Genomic DNA, 22,942 nt, shown 5'->3' on the forward strand with positions numbered 1-22,942 from the left:
AAACTGCAGGTTCAAATCAAGTCTCTGGAACATCCCCCGCTGGGATGGGTCCTCAGTCCTTTGTTCAAAGCTTCAGTTTGTAGCAAAGTCCCTCCAGAGGTATGAAGCAGGATTGAAGACCAAATGGAGATGAGGCATCAGCCTTATATAGTCTTTTCCAGGTGTAAGAACACCTCTTTGTTCTTACTGTGGAAAATTACAGCAAAATGGAGCCTGGAGTCACATGGGCCAGTTCCTGCATACTTTGCTGAGTTACAAGGTGTATCTGCCTTCTCTCAATGGGTCCATTGTGTAGCTGATGGTCCTTAATGGGCCATCAAGCAGGCTAGGCAGAGCTAACACCAGTTTGTCTGGGATGTCACCCAGCAGCATAGCATAAGTTTGAAATACAGACAGGATAGAGCCAATATTCATAACTTCAACTACAAAACTGATACACCCATATAGACAGCATAATCATAACCAGTAAACCATAACCTTGTCTTAGACACCCCATTTGACCCCCTTTATACAAGATTTGGTGCCACTACAGGACCTTGGTTGCAACAATGATCTATATGGTCCCAGTTTATGTCAATAACGTCACAGCAGGGGAAGGCGTTTCGTGCTGGTATCACCTGGGGGAGGGGGGCCCGGGGCTGGCGTGAGCCCAGGCCCCAGGCAGGAGTGGCCCCTCTAGCCAGCCATCCTGGTGGCTCTGGGCCTGTTCCCAGCGGCACTGGGTGGCCCTGGAGTTTGATCGCGGGGTCAGAGCAGCTGGGGCAGCCGATTGCTGGCAGGGCCCAGCTTATCACTGGCCCCATGGGGTGAGGACAACGGCCATGGGGCCAGAGCTCCCGGGGGACAGGACTCGCCGATCCCAGCACAGGGCCCGCGTCACCACCTGGCTCCAGCGGGTTACCCATTAACCCGGGCGGGGGAGGGGGAGTGACCCCTGCGGGTGCCCATCGCCCGGGGCGCTGCCTGAAGGGGGCCTGGCCGTGGGGGCTGGACAGGGCCTGTGGTGCCTGCTGGCCTCCCTGGCAGGGGCCGGTGCCCTTCCGCCGGAGCCCCCACCGCACAGTGGGCAATGGAGACCCTGGGGGGCGCTGGCTGTGGAGCCCGGGGATAGCGGCTCTTGTCCGGGGGGCCCGCGGCTGGGGGCAGGGCTGGCGCCGGGGCTGAGTGACGGAGCCCCCATGAACTCGCCAGCATAGACCCCTCGGAGCCGGGGGGCAGGGTGGCTCTGACACACAGAGCTGGTGCGCTCGGCCCAGCCCCTCCCCCGGGCAGCCCTGGTGCCCCTGGGCTGTTTGCTCTGCTGTGTTTGCCGGCACCTGGGCCGATCTCGCCCTCAGTGAAGCCCCGGCGCAGGCTCTGGTGGTCAGGACGCCCAGCAGAGACCCTCCACCCCCAAGAGCAGCGCGGGCAGGGTGCGAGAGGGCGTGGCGGGGCGCAGCGTGCCAGGCCGGGGCAGGGTGCAGCGTGCCAGGCCGGGGCAGGGTGCGAGAGGGCGTGGCGGGGCGCAGCGTGCCGGGCCGGGGCAGGGCGCAGCGTGCCAGGCCGGGGCAGGGCGCGAGAGGGCGTGGCGGGGTGCAGCGTGCCAGGCCGGGGCAGGGTGTGAGAGGCCGTGGCAGGGCGCAGCGTGCCAGGCCATGGCAGAGGCGTGGGGTTTGGGGGCCAGGGGGCTCTCAGAAGCCCTGGGTGGGTATTTCCCTCCCCTCCACATCCTCTGTCTCTGAGACCATCGTCATCTCCTCTCCCCTTGGGGGGGCCTGGACCCCCCGCCCAGCTTAGGCCCTGGGCCAGGAGCTGCCGCACCCCCCCCCCTCAAGCCAGCCAATGGCATCCCTCGGCCCCGCTTAGGGGGGGCGGGGGGCGGAGCGGGGCATGGGGCAGAGCCGGTGCTGCAGCCACAGAGCCAGAGCGGAGCAGGGGCTGCAGGTGAGCGACACCGGCTGGGCTGGGGGGTGATATGGGAGGGTACATGGGGGGGTGATATGGGGAGTGCACGGGGGGAGATGGGGTGCATGGGGGAAATGAGGGGTGCACAGGGGGGTGAGATGGGGTGCACGGGGGGTGAGATGGGGGGTGCATGGGGGGAGATTGGAGGTGCACAGGGTACAAGATGCCCACGGGCTGGGGATGCATCGAGGTTGATGGGAGGGACATGGGGGGAGCTGCACTGGCTGGGGGGCTGGAGCCCAGAAGGGGCAGGCAGAGGGTCCCCCAGCAGGTGCCCCCAGGCCAGGCAGCTCCGGGCATTTACCTGCCAGTGCCCCTGGCACTGGCCACATGGGGAGTCTCAGGGCTGAGTCGGGGCAGGGGCAGGGGCTGGCTAGTGCTGCCAGCAGCCCCAGAGAGGCCAGTCTGGAGGCTGTGGGGAGCCAGCTGCGGGGCACGGGAGCCCTGCTGCCCAGCCCCCTGCAGGGTTCTGGGCACAACTGCCCCATGCAGCCCCAAGCTCTGCCGGTGCCCCTCACTCCCGACCTGCAGCCCCTGCTAGCCCAGCTCTGTGCCGCCCCCCCACCCCCCCGCTCTGCTGGTGCCCCTCACTCCCGACCCGTAGCCCCTGCTAGCCCAGCCCTGGGCTCCTCTGGGTTGCCTGCTGTACTGCCAGCGAACCTGGGACGCACTATGTGGATAATCCTGACAGCAAGTATCTGGGCAGGGCCTGGCAGGGTGCACAGAATTGCAGACGTGTGGCACTGAAAGGGACCCTCCGTAGGTCAACCAGTCCCGTGCCCGGCACTCAGACACGGGGACATGCCAGTGTTTTGCAGGACAGGCTTAAAATTCAAAATGATCTGGACAAACTGGAGAAATGGTCTGAAGTAAATAGGATGAAATTCAATAAGGACAAATGCAAAGTGCTCCACTTAGGAAGGAACCATCAGTTGCACACATACAAAATGGGAAATGACGGCCTAGGAAGACGTCCTGCGGAAAGGGATCTGGGGGTCATAGTGGCTCACAAGCTAAATATGAGTCAACAGTGTGATGCTGTTGCAAAAAAAGCAACCATCATTCTGGGCTGTATTCGCAGGAGTGTTGTAAGCAAGACACGAGAAGTGATTCTTCCGCTCTGCTCCGCGCTGGTTAGGCCTCAGCTGGAGTATCGTGTCCAGTTCTGGGCGCCACATTTCAGGAAATTGGAGAAAGTCCAGAGAAGGGCAACAGAACTGATGAAAGGTCTAGAAAACATGAGCTACGAGGGAAGACTGAAAAAACTGAGCCTGTTTGGTCTGGAGCAGAGAAGACTGAGAGGGGACATGAGAACAGTTTTCAAGCACATAAAAGGTTGTTACAAGGAGGAGGGAGAAGAATTGTTCTTCTTAACCCCTGAGGACAGGACAAGAAGCAATGGGCTTAAATTGCAGCAAGGGAGGTTTAGTTTGGACATCAGGAAAAACTTCCTACCTGTCAGGGTGGTTAGGCACTGGAATAAATTGCTGGGGGAGGCTGTGGAATCTCCGTCACGGGGGATGTTTAAGAGCAGGTTGGACAAATCCCTGTCAGGGATGGTCTGGATAATATTTAGCCCTGGCGTGAGTGCAGGAGGCCGGACCAGGGACCTGTCGATGTCCATTCCAATCCTACGACTCTGTGATTCTACATAATAACTACACCATCCTGCCCCTTCGGTCACCGTACAGCTCCCCCCCCCCTTTCTGCCCCCCCAGGAACCGCAGCGTTCCCGGGCTTGCAGCCAAAGCCCGTCTTCCCCGTGTCCCCCGCAGACGGTGCAGCGTGAGCAGGGACCGGCAGAGCAGACAGGGCTGGAGGGAGCGGGGGAAGGTGCCCTGGCACATGCCCGGGAGGGTGACCAGCTGAGGAGCTGGGCCTGCCCGGGGCCCTGAGGGGTAGGGCAGGGCCCACACTGTCTTCCCCAGCTCCTGGCATGGGATGCAGTGCGGGTCGCCCGGGCTGTCTGCCCCGTGGCTGGCCCTGTGGTGCTGCCTGCCCATGGAAGCTGCCCCCAGCAGTTCCCCCTGCCGAGCCAATGGCCCGGCCCCTTGCGGGGGCTGAGCCCAGGATTGCTGAGGCGGGCACGGAGCCCCCAGCTGGGTGTGCCAAGCCCAGTGCGACCCGTGTGGGGTGCTGCAGCTTGGGCTGGGCAGGGGCGGTGGGACCAGACTGGGCCCGGCTCCTGCCCTGCTCTGACCAGCCCCTCCTGGTGCCCAGGTTCCCAGCGGAAGGATGTGGCTAGAGACCCTCGCGTGGGTGGTGGCGGCGCTCGGCGTCCTGGCCAGCGCCAGCCCCGCGCCCCAGCTGGGGGCGTCGATCTTTGCCGACCTGAGCCCGGCGGAGCTGCGGGCGGTGCAGAGATTCCTGCTGAGCCGGCCGGAGCTGAGGCTGGTGGCCGACTGCGGGGACTCGCTGGCCAGCAACAGCCTCTTCCTGGTGGAGCTGCAGGTGCCCCGGAAGAGCCAGGCCCTGCAGTTCCTGGACGGGGGCAGCCCCCGCCCACCACGCCTGGCCCGCGCCATCGTCTTCTTCGGGGAGCAGGCCCAGCCCAACGTCACCGAGTTCGTGGTGGGGCCCCTGCCCCGGCCCAGCTACTACCGGGCCGTGAGCTACAAGGGTGGGCGGCCCATCCCCTTCGCCGCGCGGCCCGTCACGCTGCTGGAATACGAGCTGATGCACCGCAGGCTGGTGGAGCTGACGGAGCCGCTATACCGGCTGCTGCGTGACACCGCTGGCTTCTGGTACCACAACTGCAGCCGGCGCTGCCTGACCTTCTCGGACGTGGCGCCGCGCGGGCTGGGCCCCGGCGAGCGCCGCTCCTGGCTCATCCTCCAGCGCTTGGTGGAGGGGCACTTCCTGCACCCCGTGGGGCTGGAGCTGCTGCTGGACCACCGCTCCCGCGACCCCCGGCGCTGGGCCCTGCAGCAGCTCTGGTACAACGGGCAGTACTTTGCCAGCGCCCAGGAGCTGGCCTGGCGCTACGAGCGTGGGGAGCTGTCCCTGGCCCGTCCGCCCACGCCCGAGCTGCTCTTCTCCACCTACGTGCCCCGCGGCCACTTCGGCACCGGCACCCCCACGGACATGCACGGGGCCAAGGTGTGCGAGCCGCAGGGCAAGCGCTACCGGCTGCAGGGCAACCTGGTGGAGTATGGGGGCTGGCGCCTTGCCCTGCGGCTGCGCTCCTCCGCCGGCCTGCAGCTCTTCGACCTGCGCTTCAACGGCGAGCGGCTGGCCCACGAGCTGAGCGTGCAGGAGGCTGTGGCCTTCTACGGGGGCAGCACGCCGGCCGCCATGCAGACCAAGTACATCGACACCGCCTGGGGCATGGGCACCCTGGCCTACGAGCTGGCGCCCGGCATCGACTGCCCCGAGGTGGCCACCTACCTGGACGCGCATCACCTGTACGACGCGGCGGGGCCGGTGCGCTACCGCCGCGCCCTCTGCCTCTTCGAGCTGCCCACGGGCGTGCCCCTGCGGCGCCACTTCGACAGCGACTTCCGGGGCGGCTACCGCTTCTACGGGGGGCTGGAGGGGCAGGCGCTGGTGCTGCGCACCACGGCCACCGTCTACAACTACGACTACATCTGGGACGTGCTGCTCTACCCCAACGGCGTGCTGGAGGCCAAGGTGCACGCCACCGGCTACATCCACGCCACCTTCTACACGCCGCAGGGCCTGCGCTACGGCTCCCGCGTGCACCGCGACGTGCTGGGCAACCTGCACACCCACCTGCTGCACTACAAGGTGGACCTGGACATCGCCGGTGCGTGTCCCCCCCCCCTCCCCCCCCGCGCCAGCTGGGTCCTTCCCCGGGGCAGCCCCCCCCGTGTCCTTCCCCAGAGCAGCCCCCCCCCCCACCAGCCGGCCGGTCCTTCCCCAGGGCAGCCCCCCCACCGCATCCTTCCCCAGAGCAGCCCCCGCCCCCACCAGCCAGCCAGTCCTTCCCCAGAGCAGCCCCCGCCCCCACCAGCCGGCTAGTCCTTCCCCAGAGCAGCCCCCCCCCGCCCCCCGCCAGCCGGCCGGTCCTTCCCCAGGGCAACCTCCCCCCGCCACCGGCTGGCCCTTCCCCAGGGCAGCCCCGCTCTTGCCCTGCTCCCTGGTGGCTACTGGCCTCCCACCCCCCCGCCAGTGCCCAGGCCAGGGGCTGCTCCTAGATGGGCCCCCCCCAAGCTGAGGTTGGAGAGACCCAGGAGTCCTGTTCCCATGACACTGATTGGGCCCAGGGGAGCGTCAGCCCCAGCCCCCTATCCTGGCCCTTCAGAGCGTCCGTCCCCGGGGGGCAGGGCTGGGGCCTCCCCTCATGGCCTGTCCCCCTCGCAGGCACCCGGAACAGCTTCGAGACGCTGGACGTGCGCTTCGAGAACATCTCCAACCCCTGGAGCGCGGGCGAGCGGGTCGTGCAGCCCCGTCTGCACCGGCGGCGGTGCCGGAGCGAGCGCCAGGCCGCCTTCCCCTTCGGCACGGCCCTGCCCCGGTACCTGCTGTTCTCCAGCCCGACCCAGCGCAACCGCTGGGGGCACCCGCGCAGCTACCGCATCCAGTACAGCTCGCAGGCCGGCCGCGTCCTGCCCCGCGGCTGGAGGGAGGAGCGGGGCGTCGCCTGGGGACGGTAAGGCCAGGGTGACCCGATGTCCCAGTTTTATAGGGACAGGCCCAATTTGTGGGTCTTTTTCTGGTATAGGCTCTTATTACCCCCCCACCCCATCCCGCTTTTTCACACTTGCTGCCTGGTCGCCCTAGGTAAGGCCGGGACCCAGCAGCCAGCGGGGGCCCCACTCCACGCGCGGGAGAAGCCAGTGCCCTGGGCCGAGCGGTACCCGGGGCTGGGGCAGCCGGGCCCGGCAGGGGGCGTCCTGGGGTCTCTGGGGCTGGCGCTGACCTGCAGCCGGTGGGACCTTGCGCTGGCCGGGGCGGTCTCAGGGCCGCTGCCCATTAACGGAGCTGGGGGGGCGGGATTCCCGGGGGGGGCCTGCCCAGCGGTGGTTTCTCCCTCGAGCCTGCTAGGCCGCGCCCCACAGGGGGACCGGGGCTCAGCTGGGGAATCCCCCCCTGGCAGGTACCACCTGGCGGTGACGCGGCACCACGAGAAGGAGGCGACCAGCAGCAGCCCCTACGCCCAGCATGACCCCTGGCAGCCGGCCGTCGACTTCGAGAGCTTCATCCGAAACGACGAGACCATCGAGAACCAGGTGTGGGGCGGGGCCTGGGCCGGGGCTGGTGTGGGGCCTGGGCCAGAGTTGAGCTGTGGGGTGGGCCCCTGAGGCTCTGCTCTCTGTGGAAAGGAGGGGATGGGGGGGGCTCCCTGCTGGGGGCGGGGGGAGGCAGTGCCGGGCCCCCAGTGTGTGCGGGGGTGATGGGTGTGGGAGGACAGTGCTGGGGTCCTGGGGGCACAGGGACTGTGTGGGGTGGGGTTGGGGCCCTGGGGGCGCAGGGGGGCCCCGGGCTGTGGGGGACAGTGCTGGGGCCCTGGGGGCCCAGTGACTGTGTGGGGTGGGGTTGGGGCCCTGAGGGTGCAGGGGGGCCTGAGGGAGTGGTGGTGCCAGGGCCCCGGTGACTGTGTGGGGTGGGGTTGGGGCCCTGAGGGTGCAGGGGGCTGCAGGCTGTGGGGGGCCCCAGGCCATGGGGGGCAGCGCCGGGGCCCTGGTGACCGCGACTCTCGTCCGTGGCAGGACCTGGTGGCCTGGGTGACGGTGGGTTTCCTGCACATCCCGCACGCCGAGGACGTGCCCAACACGGCCACGCCCGGCAACGCCGTCGGCTTCTTCCTGCGCCCCTTCAACTTCTTCGACGAGGACCCGTCGGTGGCGTCGCGCAGCCCTGTCATCGTGCGGCCCCGGGACCCAGCCTTCGCCCATGTGGACGTCCAGCGCTGGACGCCCGCCAGCCCGGGGCCCTGCGTCTCCGCCGAGCCCTTCGGCTACAACGGCACCTACAGGCAGGAGTGAGCCCGGCCCTGCCGCGGCACCGGGGCCCCGGGCTCTGCTCCGGCTGGCTGGGGCCGTGGCTGTGGAGACCGGGGGGGGGGAGCCCATAGCCCCCAGGAGTCGCCCCCAGACAGCTGGGCCTGGGGGGGGGCACAGAGGGGGGAAGGGGGCGCAGACTGAAGGGCTTGGCCCCTTGCCAAGGGGACTGTAGTCAGTAAATACACGTGTCTTTGCCCAGCCAGCGGTGTCCGTGGGGCTGTCAGGGCTGCAGGCCCCCGTGCGGCGTGTGGGGAGTTCTGGGGGGCTGTGTCTGCAGGCATGGGGGGGTGTCAGTGAGTGGTGTGTCTGTGAGCCGGGCGCTGGGTGTGTCCGTATGGGGAGCTGGGGGGCGCCGTGTCTGCAGGCATTGGAGGGCGGTGGGGGGGCTGTGTGAGCCGGGCGCTGGGTGTGTCCGTATGGGGAGCTGGGGGGCGCCGTGTCTGCAGGCATTGGGGGGCGGAGGGGGGTCTGTGTGAGCCGGGCGCTGGGTGTGTCCGTATGGGGAGCTGGGGGGCGCCGTGTCTGCAGGCATTGGGGGGCGGTGGGGGGGCTGTGTGTGTCCGTATGGGGAGCTGGGGGGCGCCGTGTCTGCAGGCATTGGGGGGCGGAGGGGGTGTGTGTGAGCCGGGCGCTGGGTGTGTCCGTATGGGGAGCTGGGGAGCGCCGTGTCTGCAGGCATTGGGGGGCGGAGGGGGGCTCTCGGGCCGGTGTGGGGGCTACGATCCCGCAGCCTGCCCCGCTGGGCACCCCCGGCACAACCAGCCACTGCAGAGCTGTGTTCCCCTCCCCCAGGCCCCGCGCCCACACGGAGCAGGCAGGGGCTGTGCCGGGGCCCCCAACACCGAGGGGCACCGTGCTGCCAGGAGCAGGACTCAATGGGGGGGCAGCAGGTGCAGACAGACTCCCCCACCCCGCCCCGCAGAGCCGCGTCCCAGGGCTGCCCCCGCAGACCCAGGCCGGCGCGTGTCCATGGTGCCCCCCAGGCAGATGCAGAGGGCGGCGTCATTGGCTGGTTTATTGGAGCGCTGGGGGGTCGCGTGAAGGCGCCATGCGGGGCCGTGTGGGGGGGGCACAGACCGGGCAGCACCCGCTACAGGACACGGCAGGAGGATGCACACGCCACATGGAGCTGCCGGCGGGTTGCTGACGAGAACCCCCGGACCCGGGCTGGGCTGCTTCGCCCGCCCCCACGGCACGGAGGGGAGCAAGGGGCTTGGGGGGGGGCTCCTCACCCTCTGCACAGCATGGGGAGCCCCCCCCCCCCCCCCCCCGGGACAGAGCAGATGCCCAGCTGGCCCCCCGGCGGGTTCGGGGCAGGCTGGGGGAGGGGCAGTACCTGCCAGGCAGCTCAGGGCTCCGGGGGGGGTGGGGGCTGGGGAGCAGCAGCCCAGAGGGGCGCGGGGGGGTGGCACTGGCAGGAGACGGGTATGTGGGCAGGGGCCACCTTGCCAACAGGGCCGGGGAGCAGCCCACGGCCCTGCCAGTCCCCTCCCCTGACCCACAGCAGGGCCAGCCGTGTGTGCTGCACCCCCCACAGGGAACAGGCCCCCCCCCGACACACACACACACAGGGAACACCCCCCCCCCAAGACACACACACACACACAGAGGGAACAATCTCCTCCAGACACACACATCCAGGGAACAGCCCCCCCCACACACACACATACAGTGAGCAGGGCCCAGCCACACACACAGGGACCCAGCTCCGCCCCCCCAAACAGCAGAGGGACATCTGTCTATAGACACACACACACAGGGAACAGCCCCCTCCCCCCAGGGAACAGGGACACACACACACACACACACACACACACGGAACAGAGCCGTGTGTACACACACGGAACAGGGCTCCCCCCCCCCAGGGAACAGGGCCGCACACACACAGACACACACACAGACACACACAGAACACAGCCGCGCGCACACACACACACACACCCCCGCCAGCGGCGCACACACGTGCTCATATCAGGGCACACACGGGGCAGCCAGGCAGATAAGACCCGGGCACCCAGCATGCTCAGCCCCTTTCGCCTGCCCGCCCGGCACCCATGGGGGCCAGCCCTGGCTGCGGGGGCCGCGCTGTGTCGGCCGGGCCCCGTGATATGTTCCAGAGTCCCGGGCTGTGGGTCCTTCATGGCTAGTCTCTGTTTCTTCGTACCAGTCTCTGGGCACCGCCGGGCGCGCGGGTCCCGTCCCGGGTCCGTTAGGCCGGCTAACGTCCTGGCAGCGTGGGCTCGGCCCGTGGCTCCTGCTGGGCTAGCGTGCGGCCAGGCCCTCTCAGCCGGGCGGCACTGTTGTCCTTGGGGGCGGGGAGGGGGCGGCAGCCCTGAGGCCCTGGCCACCTGCACAGGGCTCCGTGCCCCGTCCCCGTCCTGCTGATTAACTGCCCGGGTCGGAGCAGTGTCTCTGTAGGGTCTGTGAGTCCGGCGTCTGGGCCAGCTGTCCGGGGAGGGAGCGGCGCCGGGGGGGCGTGGGCGACGGCTCCACCAGCAGCACCACCTCCGAGGGGGGGGGCGGCTCGCGGGGCGGCACTGGGCTGGGTGGCGGCGGGAACTGGAACGGCGCCGGGTAACTAGGAACCTGCCGGGGGTGAGATGCTGTCAGCCAGGGAACCGGGCAGAAAACACCACGACTGACCGCAGCCCAGAACTCACTGGGCCGCGGCGCTGTTCACCGCCACGGGGCACCATAGAGGGGCAGGGCTGGGCCGGCAGGGGGCTGCGGGTCGGGAGTGAGGGGCACCGGCAGCGCTCGGGGGAGGGGAGCTCTGGGCTGGGCCAGCAGGGGGCTGCAGGTCGGGAGTGAGGAGCGCCGGCGAAGGAGGGCCCGGTGCTCCTGGGGATCTCGGTTCGATTCCCGACCCGGCGGTTGGGCGACCCGCCCCGCGTCCCCAGGGGGCAGAGCCCCGGCCGGTGTCTGTTGGCCGCAGGGGGTGTGCCGGGCTGACGCCGCATGGTGGGGTCTCACCTGGGGGCAGGGCTGGACAGGGGTGATGGGCAGGACGGGCGGCGGGGGGCGCTCCAGGCCGGGGAGCGGCGACGACACGGTGCTATAGGCTGGCGGCACCAGCCCAACCTGCCGCTGCAGCAGATGCATGATGGCGCCCACGTCCGCGGCCATGCGGGTCTCCAGCCTGCCGGGAGAGGAGGGGCTGAGCCGGAGGGCGGGGGCTGGGGCGCGCCTCCCAGCCAGCCCAGGGGCCCTGGCACAGAGCAGAGACGCCCCCGGGCACGACCCTGCCCCCCTGCTGGGCAACGCCTCAGCCGGCAGGAGCCACCAGACCCCACAGGCACCTGGCCAGGCCTGAGGGGCTGGAACTGGGTGGCCTCTGGGCAGACCCCCACCGGGGCCTTTCCCTCTCATGTTCCCAACCCCCCCCCACCTGCCCCCCAGGGCCTTTCCCTGCCATGCCCCCCCCCGCACTCCCCGATGGGGCAGCCGCCCGGTGTCAGAGCCGCCCCCCCCACCCCCCGCTACCTGTTGAGCTGCTGCTGCAGCTGGTCCAGCCGGCTCTCCACCTCGGTGTGGGGCCAGCGGCCCCGGGGGGGCAGGGCCATGCTGAGGCTGGCGTGGGCCGGGACGGTGCAGCGGGGCAGCTCCTGGTACTGCCGCCCCTGGCTCTCGCCCCAGAAGCTGAAGATGTTGGACACCCCCGAGAAGGCCCCTGAGGGGAGGAGAGAGACGGGTCAGGGCCGCGCTCGGGGGCTGCTGAGCTCCGAGACAGAGACCTCAGGTGGGGCTCCACCGACGCCTGGCACCGGGCCCAAGGGACCCACACCCCAACCTGTGGGGCCCGCACCCCTCCCCTGTGGGCCCGAACCCCCTCACTGTCCCTGTGGGGCCCGCACCCCTCCCCCGCTGTCCCTGTGGGGCCCACACCCTTCCCCCGCTGTCCCTGTGGTAACCTGTATCGGAACTGTTTAATGGATAAATTACCCTGTGCTAATTGCCAGGATGTTTGGGAGAAGGAGAGTTGAGCCTATTGTTTTCTCAGGCCGAAAGGCTGCTGGAAATGTATAAGAACCCTGGGACATGATCCTTCTGCATCTCAGATCTGCTTTGGGTTTCAAGAGGGGGAACCTTAAGCCACAAGGATTGAGATCCCCAGTCACTGACTGGAGGCACCCTGAATATGGACATTGGACTATACCCTATGGACTATTTCTAAAAGGACTTTTGGCAACTACAAGCTCACCTCTGCTATGCATCTGAACCTCAAGAATTGAATTCAAGTCTGTCTGTATATTGATCTTTTAACCAACTTTCTCTCTCTTCTTTTTTAATAAATTTTAGCTTAGTTAATACGAATTGGCTATAGTGTGTATTCTGGGTAAGATCTAAGTTATAATTGGACCTGGGTATGTGGCTGATCCTTTGGGATTGGAAGAACCTTTTCTTTTATATGATGAGATAAGATTTTCAATAATCATCATCATATCTGACAGGTGTGTCTGGACGGAGGCCTGAGGCTGGGCACTTTAAGGGAACTGCGTTGTTTGGACTTCTGAGTAACCAGTGAGGTAATACAGAAGCTGTTTTGGGCTGTTTGGTAAATCTAAGGCTACGTCTTCACTACCTGCCTGAATTGCCAGGTAGAAATCGATCTCTCGGGGATCGAATTATCACGTCTCGTCGGGACGCAACAATCGATCCCCGAATCGACGCGCGTACTCCACCAGCCCAGGTAGGAGTAAGCGCCGTCAACGGGGGAGCCGTGGCGGTCAATTTGCCACCGTCCTCACAGCGGGGTAAGTCGGCTCCGATACGTCGAATTCAGCTACGCTATTCGCGTAGCTGAATTTGCGTATCTTAAATCGACCCCCCCCCCCCCTTAGTGAAGACGTAGCCTAAGTATTGGAATAACCACCAGCGTTTGGGGTTCGTCTGCCCCGTTCTGTTTGCAGTTCACCCTGATTGAGTGACCTCAGCTGGTTCCCACGGGCAGCACCTCACGGGGGTTGGGGGGAAGTGCGAGGGCTGCTTGCCCAGCGTTAGCCGGTGCCCTTTGGGCAGGAGATGGGGGGGTGCCCAGAGCAGGAAGGCAGCGTGAGTGTTGATGCCCAGAAATGTACCTGAGAGGCCAAGGGGGGCCTGGCGCTGCAGCCTGCTGGCCCCAAGACGCTGGCAGATAGGTGCTAGGTCGTGCCAGGCCTGGCCTCGCTGTCCCTGCCGCAGACACGGCTGGGTGCGGCCGGCTGCCCGTGGGCCAGGCCGGTTAGACACATGGCAGCATCGCTCGGCCGTGCTCAGCATGGCCACGGCCTGGCACTGGTCGAGGGGGGCGCCTGCGGGCCTGAGCCGCCCCAGGCAGCCATCAGGCCTGTGATGAGCCTGCGCCCCCTGGCACCAGTTCCCTGGAGCCCCTCCCCTCCCCCCATGCTGTCCCTCATGTTCCTCTTGGTGTCCCCCCAGGCGCCTAGCCCCAGGGCCCTCCCCACACAGCACCTGTCCTCGTGCCGTGCTCTGTCCCACCTGAGAGGGGGCTGCACGTCTCGCTGCCCCTGGACTGCCCGTCACCCTGGATCAGCAGCTCCCCGTTGGCGCGGAGGGGTGACAGCTGGCCGACACTGGCGATGGGCGTGGGGCGCTCGCCCTCGTCGCTGGAGGGTTCCCACTCAGGCTGATCCCCCGGGACCCCCGGTGCCTGGTGGTTCCGACCCGTCCGCAGCGGCTTCTGGCTGCTCCTCAGCTCCCCGGCGTTCTCCGGGTCTGCGGAGGGGGGGGGGAGTGAATGTTCTGCAGAGCCAGGCTGGGCAGGGCCCTGGATGCTGGCCGGGAGGTGCCAGCTGGGGGTCCGGTGTCAGGGCGGAGCCCTGGGCGGGGCACGGAGCCTGCGCTGGGAGGTGGGTTTACTCCTGGGGAATTCTGCGCCACTGCGCACGTGCCTAATTAATTAGCTGTGCATAGTTTTAATTTTTTGCACAGAAAAAAGCTTCTGCTGAAATGTTGCCGCAGTTCTGCCTTTTGCCCACCAGAGGGCACTGTGACAATAGAACAGAGCAGCAGCTCCTGGCCAGCTAGGGAAGAGAAAGAGCCTGCCTTCTTCGCTGCGCCTGTCAGGCCAGGTCAGGAGACAGGGGCTATGGTGAGACAGACAGTGTGCGGTGCTGCGGGGGGGCGGTTAGACAGGGACTCATAAGGGCTAGTGAGGGAGGACAGCCTGGGACGGGGGTTGAATGGGAGTGGAGGTGCAGGGCCACAGAGGGGAAGGAGGTGCAGGGCCACACGGTGATGGGGGAGGGGGTGCAGAGGTATATAGGGACAGGGAGTGGCTGAGTGGGGTCACAGAGACACATTGGATTGGGGAGGGGGTACAGGGGCACATGGGGATGGGGGGAGTGGGTGTCCGAATGGGGGTGCAAGGACATATGGGGGTACAGCAACACATGGAAACAGGGGCAGATGTGCCTGACTGAATGGGAGAAGCTAGGGGTCAGCCAGGATCTGCATGGGGGAAGCTCCCCAACGATCCCTCCCCGCCCTCCAAAACCTGTTCCATACTTTTCTCACCCACACCCAACAACCCTCCAAGTTCACACCCAGACTCCTTCCCAGCAATTTACTTCCCTCTCCCTCAGCTCCTCCATTACCCCTGACTCCCGCCAGCCTTTGCACTGCTTCTGGGGGGTGCAGGAAATACGGTTCTGTATTGTAGTTTAAATGAATTTTTATTCAGAGTTCTATATTAATATGCCTAATAATTTGTTTGTCAAAAAATATTTCCTGAATCTTTTTTGTTGTCTGTATTGTTACAGACACACTTGCTGGTGGGTGTTTTGAAATAAATGACCAAAAATAATTGAAACTGGTGTGATTACAGTGTGTTATTTTCACAAATAAAATATGCAGAATTTTGCAGAACTTTAAAATATTGCGCACAGAATTTTTAATTTTCTGTTGCAGAATTTTTAATTTTTTGGCACAGAATTCCCCCAGGAGTAGGGGTTGGCGCTCTGGGCAGAGACACCGGCCCTGCGCTGGGAGAGGGGCTGGTGCCCTGGGCAGGGCACAGAGCCTACGCTGCGGGAGGCCCTAGGCTCCTCGTGCTTGCTCTCCCGCCCCCACTCACCCTTATCCGTGCGCCGGCGGAAGGACAGTTTGCGGTGCCGCAGCCGGTTGAAGCCACCGTCCAGCTCGGTGCTTCCGGGGGAGCCGGGGATCATGTTGGTCTGCAAGGAGGGAGAGCCGTGAGCCGGGCTGGAAACTGGGGAGGGGGTAGGCGGGGGGAGAGGGGGAAATGGATACACTGGTGGTTAGGTGGGTGGGGGTGCTGGTAGGTGGGGGACAGGTTGGTGGATGGCACAGTGGGTGGGTGGGTGAATACACTGGTGGTTAGTTGGAAGCAGGGTGGATGGCTTGGTGGGGGTGGAGTGGGGTCAGGAGCAGGCGGGGTTCTCCCCCTCAGCCTGGCTGAGAGCCCACAGAGCCCCCCCAGCCTGTCTGAGCGCCCCCAAAGCTCTCTCCCCCCACAGCCTGTCTGAGTGACCCCAGAGCTCCCCCCAGCCTGGCTGAGCACCCCCGAAGCTCTCCTCCCTGGCCTGGCACCCCCCTGCCTCCCCCGGCCCCGCTGAGCACCCCTGGAGCCCCCCGGCTCTCACGTCGCGCAGGTTGAAGGTGATCTCCAGGCTGGCCCAAAAGCGGTCCGAGAACTCGGGGTACATGTCCAGCACCTCCAGCAGCTCCTCCCGCTGGATCTTGTGCAGGTCACAGTAGGTCAGAGCCCGCACATCCGCGTTGGACTTGCCCGGCCGCGCGTACAGGTTCAGTGGCTCCCCAAAGATGTCGTTCTTCCCTAGGGGCGGCACGGCAGGGTCAGTGCGGGTCTCCCAGGGGCATGGGCTGCGGGGCACACGCCGGGTTAGGCTGGGCGAGCTGGGGGCACGTGCCAGGGGTCGGCTGAGCAGGATGGGGGGGCACACACCAGGGGTGGGGTGGGCGAGCCGGGGGGCACATGCCGGGGTGGGCTGGGCAGGATGGGGGGACACACGCCAGGGGTGGGGTGGGCGAGCTGGGGGGGCACGTGCCGGAGTGGGCTGGGCAGGATGGGGGGACACACGCCAGGGGAGGGGTGGGCGAGCCGGGGGGCACATGCCGGGGTGGGCTGGGCAGGATGGGGGGGCACACGCCAGGGGTGGGCTGGGCAGGACGGGGGGGGCATACGCCAGGGGTGCGGTGGGCGAGCCAGGGGACACGTGGCAGGGGTGGGCTGGGCGAGCCAGGGGGCACATGGCAGGGGTGGGTTGGGCAGGATGGGGGGGCACGTGCCAGGGGTGGGCTGGGCAAGCCGGGGGGCATGTGCCAGGGTGGGCTGGGCCAGGGGGGGCTGTTAGGTTCTCCTGGGCGCCAGGCTGGGGGCCGTGCAATGGGGTGATGTGAGGGACAGAGGGCCCATGCCCCCCCCCGGCTGGCAGTGCCCCCCCACGGCTCCTGCCCCCCGTCAGTGCCCGCCCCCTGGTCAGCAGTGCCTCACCCTGGCTGGCACTGCCCCCCCCCACTGGCAGCATCCACTGCCCCCCACAGCTCCCCCCCAGTCTGGCACCGCCCGTCCAGCACCTCCCCACACACCTGGCAGTGCCCACCCCCAGTTAGCAGTGCCCCTCTCCCGCTGGTAGCTCCCCCCCCCAGCTGGCGGCATCCGCCCCCCTCACCCCGCAGCGCCCACCACCCTGCCTGCCCGGCAGCGCCCGCCCCCTCACCGAGGATGGCCACCACCATGTCGCGGCGCAGGATCTCGATGGAGCCGCGGGAGATGAAGTAGAGCGCGGTGAGCACATCGCCGGCATGCACCAGCGTGTCGCCGGGCGGGGCGTGCGTGGTCTTGAACTTCATGGCCAGGGCGCGCAGGCAGCCCTTGCTGGCCCCCTGGAAGGGTCGGCAGCTCTGCAGCAGGCTGCGGTTGAGGTGCAGGCAGATGTCAGCTTGCAGGCACTCGGGGAAGCCCTTCAGCACCTGCGGGCGGGTGGGAGAGACCCCATTACCAGGGAGGGCACCGCGCAGCGGGGGCAGAGAGCGCAGGGGCTCGCCGTGGGCACCAGGGGGGGCTGGCACAGACGGCTGTGCCCATGGCCGTGTGCTGGTCTGCATGGGCCATTTGGATTGGTTGTGGCTCTGTGTGTGTATGTGTGTGTGTCTCTGGGTTTGTGTGTGAGTGTGTGGGGTGTAGGTGTATGCAATTGTGCGTGGGTGTGACGAAGTGGGGGATTTTCTTGTTTTTTCCTTGTTTTTCCAATGGTTTGCATGCAGAGCGGGTGGGACTCAGTTTCCCTGGGTGTTACTGGTTTAACGAGGTGAGGGGAGAGGGAGTGTGTTGGTACAGAGGACCGGAGAGGGGACTTGGGACCCCAGCCAATGGCCTGGAGGAGGGACACCCCAGCGACTGGTGACCTGGTGACCCGGAGGCCCAGCTGAGGAGACGCAGCTGGTTCTGGCCAGTGGGAGGACAATGGGCTGCGGAGAGAGGACCCCAGTGACCTGACCAGCCGGTTCCAGCCAGAGGACAGAAGCAGGAGAGGAGGCCCCGGTTTACGACCCTGTTTCCCTGGAGAGAAGACAATGGACAGAGGCGGGGCCTGGGGCCGGGGATCTCAGATGCCCAGCTGGGAGCAGGGGGGCTCGGGGCTGGAGAGGGGGAGCAGGCAGAGCCCACCTTTGTGAACTCACAAACCCAGGGTTGTGAGTTCAATCCTTGAGGGGGCCACTTAGGGATCTGGGGCAAAATCAGTACTTGGTCCTGCTAGTGAAGGCAGGGGGCTGGACTTGATGACCTTTCAAGGTCCCTTCCAGTTCTAGGAGATAGGATATCTCCATTAATTTATTATAATTTATTTATTATTATACCTGGATGCAGAGAGACTGGGATGTGCTGGGCTGAGGGAGGCCAGGCCTGAGGCCCTGAGAGTTTCCTGTGCTGTGTTCAACGCTCAATAACCCCTCCTGTGTTATGCTGGCTGAGAGTCACTCCGGTCTAGAGAACAGGGGACATAGTCCCCTTCGGGGGGTGGAGGCCCCGGGGGTCCAGAGCGAGTGGACTCCCTGAGGGGGCCCACGGTGAGAGACGGACGTGCTCAGGCTCAGAGAGGTGCAGCTCCAGGAGGTGGAGGGGCCTGACCCCGGGAGAGAGTGGACCCCCGAGAAGGGCTGTCGCACTGAAAGGGGCTCCCCCCATGGACTGCATGGGGCCAAGAGGGGGCACGACCTGTGAGTCCGTGACAACGGGTATATAGGTGTGGGTGGGTGTGCTCATGTGTCTGTGTGTGTATATGTGTGTGTATGGGTCTGTACGTCTCTGTGTGTGTCTGTACATCCCTGGCTGTGTAGAGGTGTGTGTGTGCCTAGCTGTGAAGGGGTGTGTGTGTGTGTGTGTGTGTCTCTGTGTAGAGGTGTGTGTGTCTGTGGGTATGTGTCTGTACATCTCTGGCAGTGCAGGGATGTGTGTTGTGAGTCTCTGTGCAGTGGGGTGTGTGTGTCTGTCTGTGTGTGTCTGTACGTCTCTGGCTGTGCGGGGTGTGTATCTGTGTGTGCGCGCACACGTGCTGCAGGTGTGGGGGGCTCTGCAGGGCCATTACGTCTCAGTGCCCAGGGCGCTGCGCCTGGCCCTGGGGATGGGCAGAGGGAGGTGGCACAGCCTGCGGGTGTGTTGCGGAACGAGTGCCCCTCTGCCCATGGTGCTGTTTGCTGCCAGTCACCCAGTTCTGGGGTGTCCAGAGTCCAGGCCTGGGGCTGGCATGACGGGGGTGTGGGCACCGTGCATAGGGCGGGGTGCTGAGCTCATGCCATGCCCATGGTGCAGGACCAGGTGGGATGAAGTGGGGTTTTCCCCTTTTGATGTTGTACGTGAGTAACTGTTCTGCATGAATACTGGGTGTGCCTCAGTTTCCCTGTGTATTGCACCATAGCCCAGGTGGTGGGGATAAGGGTGTGTGACGTTATTGACATGAACGGTGACCGTATAGATCATTGTTGCAACCACTGTTATAGATTTGCAGCAAATATTGTACAAGGGTTGTCGTGTGAGGAGTCTATGAAGAGGTTATGATTTGCTGGTTATGATGATGCTGTCTGTGTGCGTGTATCATTTTTGTATTTGAAGGTATGAATATTGGCTCTGTACTTGTATCTCAGTGTGTTTGATTCTAAATAGCCTCAGTGAAGCATTTGGGCAGCTTCTTAGGGAGGGACAATTCTCAGTAAGTGCCCAATCAAGAAACACTGAAGTGACACTGAACTTTGGGAGATGCCAATCCATATCTGAGCTTTCCTGGGAACGTTCAAACTAACATGTATACAATGGCGTCGGCCTGCAAAAACTGAATCATTCATAGACGTGGGACTTGCCCAGGTGACTGCAAACTCCATCTTGTTACTGTGATTTTGCACAGGAGAACCAAGGGGTTTCCGCCCACAAGAGAGAGAATATAAAAGGCCATGGAAACTCCTCCATCTTGTCTTCAATCCTGCTTCTTTCCTCTGGAGGGACTTTGCTACAAACTGAAGCTCTGAACAAAGGACTGAATGACCCATCCCAGCTGGGGATATTCCAGAGACTTGATTTGAACCTGCAGTTTATTCTATCACTGCTACAAGCCTGAACCAAGAACTTTGCCATTACTGGATGTAATTGATTCCATTTAACCAATTCTAACTCTCATCTCTATCTTTTTTCTTTTATCAATAAACCTCTAGATTTTAGATCTAAAGGATTGGCAACAGCGTGATTTGTGGGTAAGATCTGACTTGTATATTGACCTGGGTCTGGGGCTTGGTCCTCTGGGATCGGGAGAACCTTTTTCTTTTACTGGGGTATTGGTTTTCATAACCATTCGTCCCCATAACGAGTGGCACTGGTGGTGATACTGGGAAACTGGAGCATCTAAGGGAATTGCTTGTGCTACTTGTGGTTAGCCAGTGGGGTGAGACCAAAGTCCTCTTAGTCTGTCTGGTTTGGTTTGTGTTAGTAATAAAGGACACCCAGCCTGGGGCTGTGACTGCCCTGCTCTAAGCAATTTGTCCTGAGTTGATACTCTCAGTTGTGTCCCGCCAAAGGCCGCTTTGTTCCAGGGTGTGTGACCTTTGCTGAGACCCTCGGGGGCAGGGAAGGCTGCTCCAGGTGCCTGCATGTAAGAGATGGATGGTGCCCTTCGGAACCTGAGAGCCAGGAAGGCGGATGCGACCAGGTGACATAACATGTCTGTGTCACACGCTGGCTGGGAGTCACGGCTGCCTGCGGCGTGGGGGGCAGGGCCCCTCTGGCTTCCCCAGGGGTCCCAGCCAGGTGGCCCCGCTGTGGGAAGCGCACGGTGAGACCAGGGGGCTGAATGCTCCGAGGTCAGACCCGGGGAGCCCGTAGCCCAGGAGGCTCCATGCCCTGGACAGTCCCGAGAGGAGTCGCCCACCCCATAGTCCTGGCTGGCTTCATACCGAGGAGCCCCAGGGCACCGGGCTGTGACTCCGAGACACCCAGAATGTGGGAAGTGCTCCTACAGGGCGGGTGCAGTGGGTGAGGGGGCGCTGGGTGAATCGGGGAGCCGGCCGTGGTGAGTGCAGGGGCCGTGCCGCGGGGTCCGTCGGGGGCGCTGGGTGAATCAGGGAGCCGGCCGTGCTGAGTGCAGGGGCCGTGCTGAGTGCAGGGGACGTGCCGCGGGGTCCGTCGGGGGCGCTGGGTGAATCGGGGAGCCGGCCGTGGTGAGTGCAGGGGCCGTGCCGCGGGGTCCGTCGGGGGCGCTGGTGAATCGGGGAGCCGGCCGTGCTGAGTGCAGGGGCCGTGCCGCGGGATCCGTCGGGGGCGCTGGGTGAATCGGGGAGCCGGCCGTGCTGAGTGCAGGGGCCGTGCCGCGGGGTCCGTCGGGGGCGCTGGGTGAATCGGGGAGCCGGCCGTGCTGAGTGCAGGGGCCGTGCCGCAGCTCACCGCGTTCATGTCGATGCCGTTGGTGTAGGACCAGGCGTGCTGGAAATACTCCTCCAGGCGCTGGCGCAGCGGGTTGGGGATCTGGTGAAAGCGGATGAACTCGCGGACCCGCAGCATCTGGGTGTGGTAGCGGGCGGTGCCCGAGTAGAGGCGCTGGATGATGGCCGAGACGTTCCCGAAGATGCTGGCGTACATCAGGGCTGGAGGCAGAGAGGCAGCAGGTGAGCATGCGGACGCACACACACGTGCACGAGCACACACATACGTGCTCACGCACACACACACATACGCAACCCCCTTCCCCGCCACGCCTCCCAGCATGGTCCCCTGGGGTGGGTGGGATGGGGCAGGCAGGGGACGGGCGAGAGGCAGACGCAGGTGTGGGTGAGGCAGGGAGTGAGTGGTGGCAGGCAGGGGGCAGGCACAGGCAGGACGGGTGCAGGCTGGGGGCGGGCTGGAAGGGGGCGGGTGCAGGCAGGGCAGGCAGGCAGGGCGGGCGCAGGGGGTGGGTCGGCGGGCAGGGGGCGGGCGCAGGCAGGGGGCAGGGGCAGGCAGGGCAGCGGGCGGGTGCAGGCAGGGGGCGGCAGGGGGCAGGTGGGCGTAGGCAAGGGGCAGGCAGGGGGCAGGCAGGGCAGACGCAGGCAGGGCACGTGCAGGCAGCGCCCGGCCCCCACTCACAGCCGATGAGCATGACGCAGATGGAGAAGATCTTCTCGGAGTTGGTGTTGGGGGAGACGTTGCCGAAGCCCACACTGGTCAGGCTGCTGAAGGTGAAGTAAAGCGCGGTGACGTACTTGTCCTTGATGCTGGGCCCCTGCAGTGGGACGCTGCGGTTCAGGGGCTTGCCAATCTGGTCGCCCAGCGCGTGCAGCCAGCCGATGCTCTGCTGCTCCATGTTGCCGATGGCATACCAGATGCAGGCCAGCCAGTGGGCGATGAGGGCGAAGGTGCACATGAGCAGGAAGAGCACGGCTGCCCCGTACTCCGAGTAGCGGTCCAGCTTACGGGCTACGCGCACCAGCCGCAGCAGCCGGGCCGTCTTCAGCAGCCCGATCAGCGTGGTGGTCTGAGGGCAGAGCAGAGAGGGGCAGGGGTCAAAGCCACAGGGACCATTCTGCTCCCCCCGGCCGGCGTCCCGCAGAGCCCAGGGCTGGGCTCCCCCTGTGGCCCCTGCATCCGGCCCAGCCTGTCCAGCCTCCCACAGAGTCCAGGGCTGGGCTCCCCCCGGAGCCCCTGCATCCGTCCCGGCTGGCTGAGCCAGAGTAGGGCTGTTAGAGACGCCCGTGTTCAGCTGCTTTCCCCACAGCCCCCAGGTCCTTCCCCGAGCCTCTGCGCCCCAGGATACAGCCCCATCTGGGGAATGCAATCCCCACCCTGGCCCCAGCTGGCCTGGTGGTTAGTCAGATTAATGCACATTAAAACACCTGCCAGCGGCTCTCAAATGTTTGTCCTGGTGACCGACCCCTTTCACAGCCAGGCTCCGAGTGCGACCCCCCTTATACATTACAACCATGGTTTGAATATTTAACACCATTAGAGATGCTACCGGCGAAGCGGGGCTTGGGGGCGACCCTGCACTTAACCTCGCGACCCCCTGAGCCAGTGGCGGCCAACCTGGGGCTCCGGAGCCGCATGCGGCTCTTCAGGGGTTAACATGCAGCTCCTTGTACAGGCACCGACACTGGGGCTGGAGCTACAGGCGCCAACTTTCCAATGTGCTGCTCAACCCCTGCCTCTGCCCCAGGCCCTGCCCCCACTCGACCCCTTCCCGCCCCCTCCCCTGAGCCGGCTGTGCCCTCGCTCCTCCCCCCACAAAGCCTCCTGCACGCCATGAAACAGCTGATCCGGAGGTGCAGGGATGGAGGCGGAGGTGCTGATCGGTGGGGCTGCCGATGGGTGGGAGGCGCTGGGAGTGGGATGGGGGAACGGATGGGGGGCTGCTGACATATTACTGTGGCTCTTTGGCAATGTACATTGGCAAATTCTGGCTCCTTCTCAGACTCAGGTTGGCCACCCCTGGGGGGGTCCCGACCCTGTTTGAGAACCCCTGGTCTAGAGAATACTTAGTCCTGCCCCGCGTGCAGGGGACTGGATTAGGTGACCTCTCGAGGTCCCTCCCAGC

General features: G+C 65.1%; 2 protein-coding genes across 2 annotated transcripts in view; one reads left to right on the forward strand and one right to left on the reverse strand.

The window, feature by feature from the left end:
* The first annotated feature begins 1,821 nt into the window (after positions 1–1,821).
* AOC1 (amine oxidase copper containing 1) lies at positions 1,822–7,892 on the forward strand. Its single transcript, XM_065400110.1, is given in 5 exon segments — positions 1,822–1,923; positions 4,165–5,710; positions 6,268–6,556; positions 7,004–7,136; positions 7,617–7,892. Coding segments are annotated over 5 exon segments (2,346 nt in total).
* Positions 7,893–10,295: 2,403 nt separating this feature from the next.
* Positions 10,296–22,942, reverse strand: part of KCNH2 (potassium voltage-gated channel subfamily H member 2) — a 107,648-nt gene continuing 95,001 nt past the window's right edge. The window contains exons 7-15 of the mRNA XM_065400109.1: positions 21,499–21,886; positions 20,821–21,020; positions 16,613–16,865; positions 15,515–15,708; positions 14,986–15,085; positions 13,389–13,625; positions 11,394–11,580; positions 10,884–11,049; positions 10,296–10,496 (exon numbers count right to left, since the gene is read on the reverse strand). Coding sequence (XP_065256181.1) covers positions 10,296–10,496; positions 10,884–11,049; positions 11,394–11,580; positions 13,389–13,625; positions 14,986–15,085; positions 15,515–15,708; positions 16,613–16,865; positions 20,821–21,020; positions 21,499–21,886 — 1,926 coding nt within the window. The remainder of the gene's footprint in view (positions 10,497–10,883; positions 11,050–11,393; positions 11,581–13,388; positions 13,626–14,985; positions 15,086–15,514; positions 15,709–16,612; positions 16,866–20,820; positions 21,021–21,498; positions 21,887–22,942) is intronic.

This window comes from Emys orbicularis, chromosome 2, assembly GCF_028017835.1.
Source record: "Emys orbicularis isolate rEmyOrb1 chromosome 2, rEmyOrb1.hap1, whole genome shotgun sequence".
Lineage (NCBI taxonomy): Eukaryota > Metazoa > Chordata > Testudines > Emydidae > Emys > Emys orbicularis.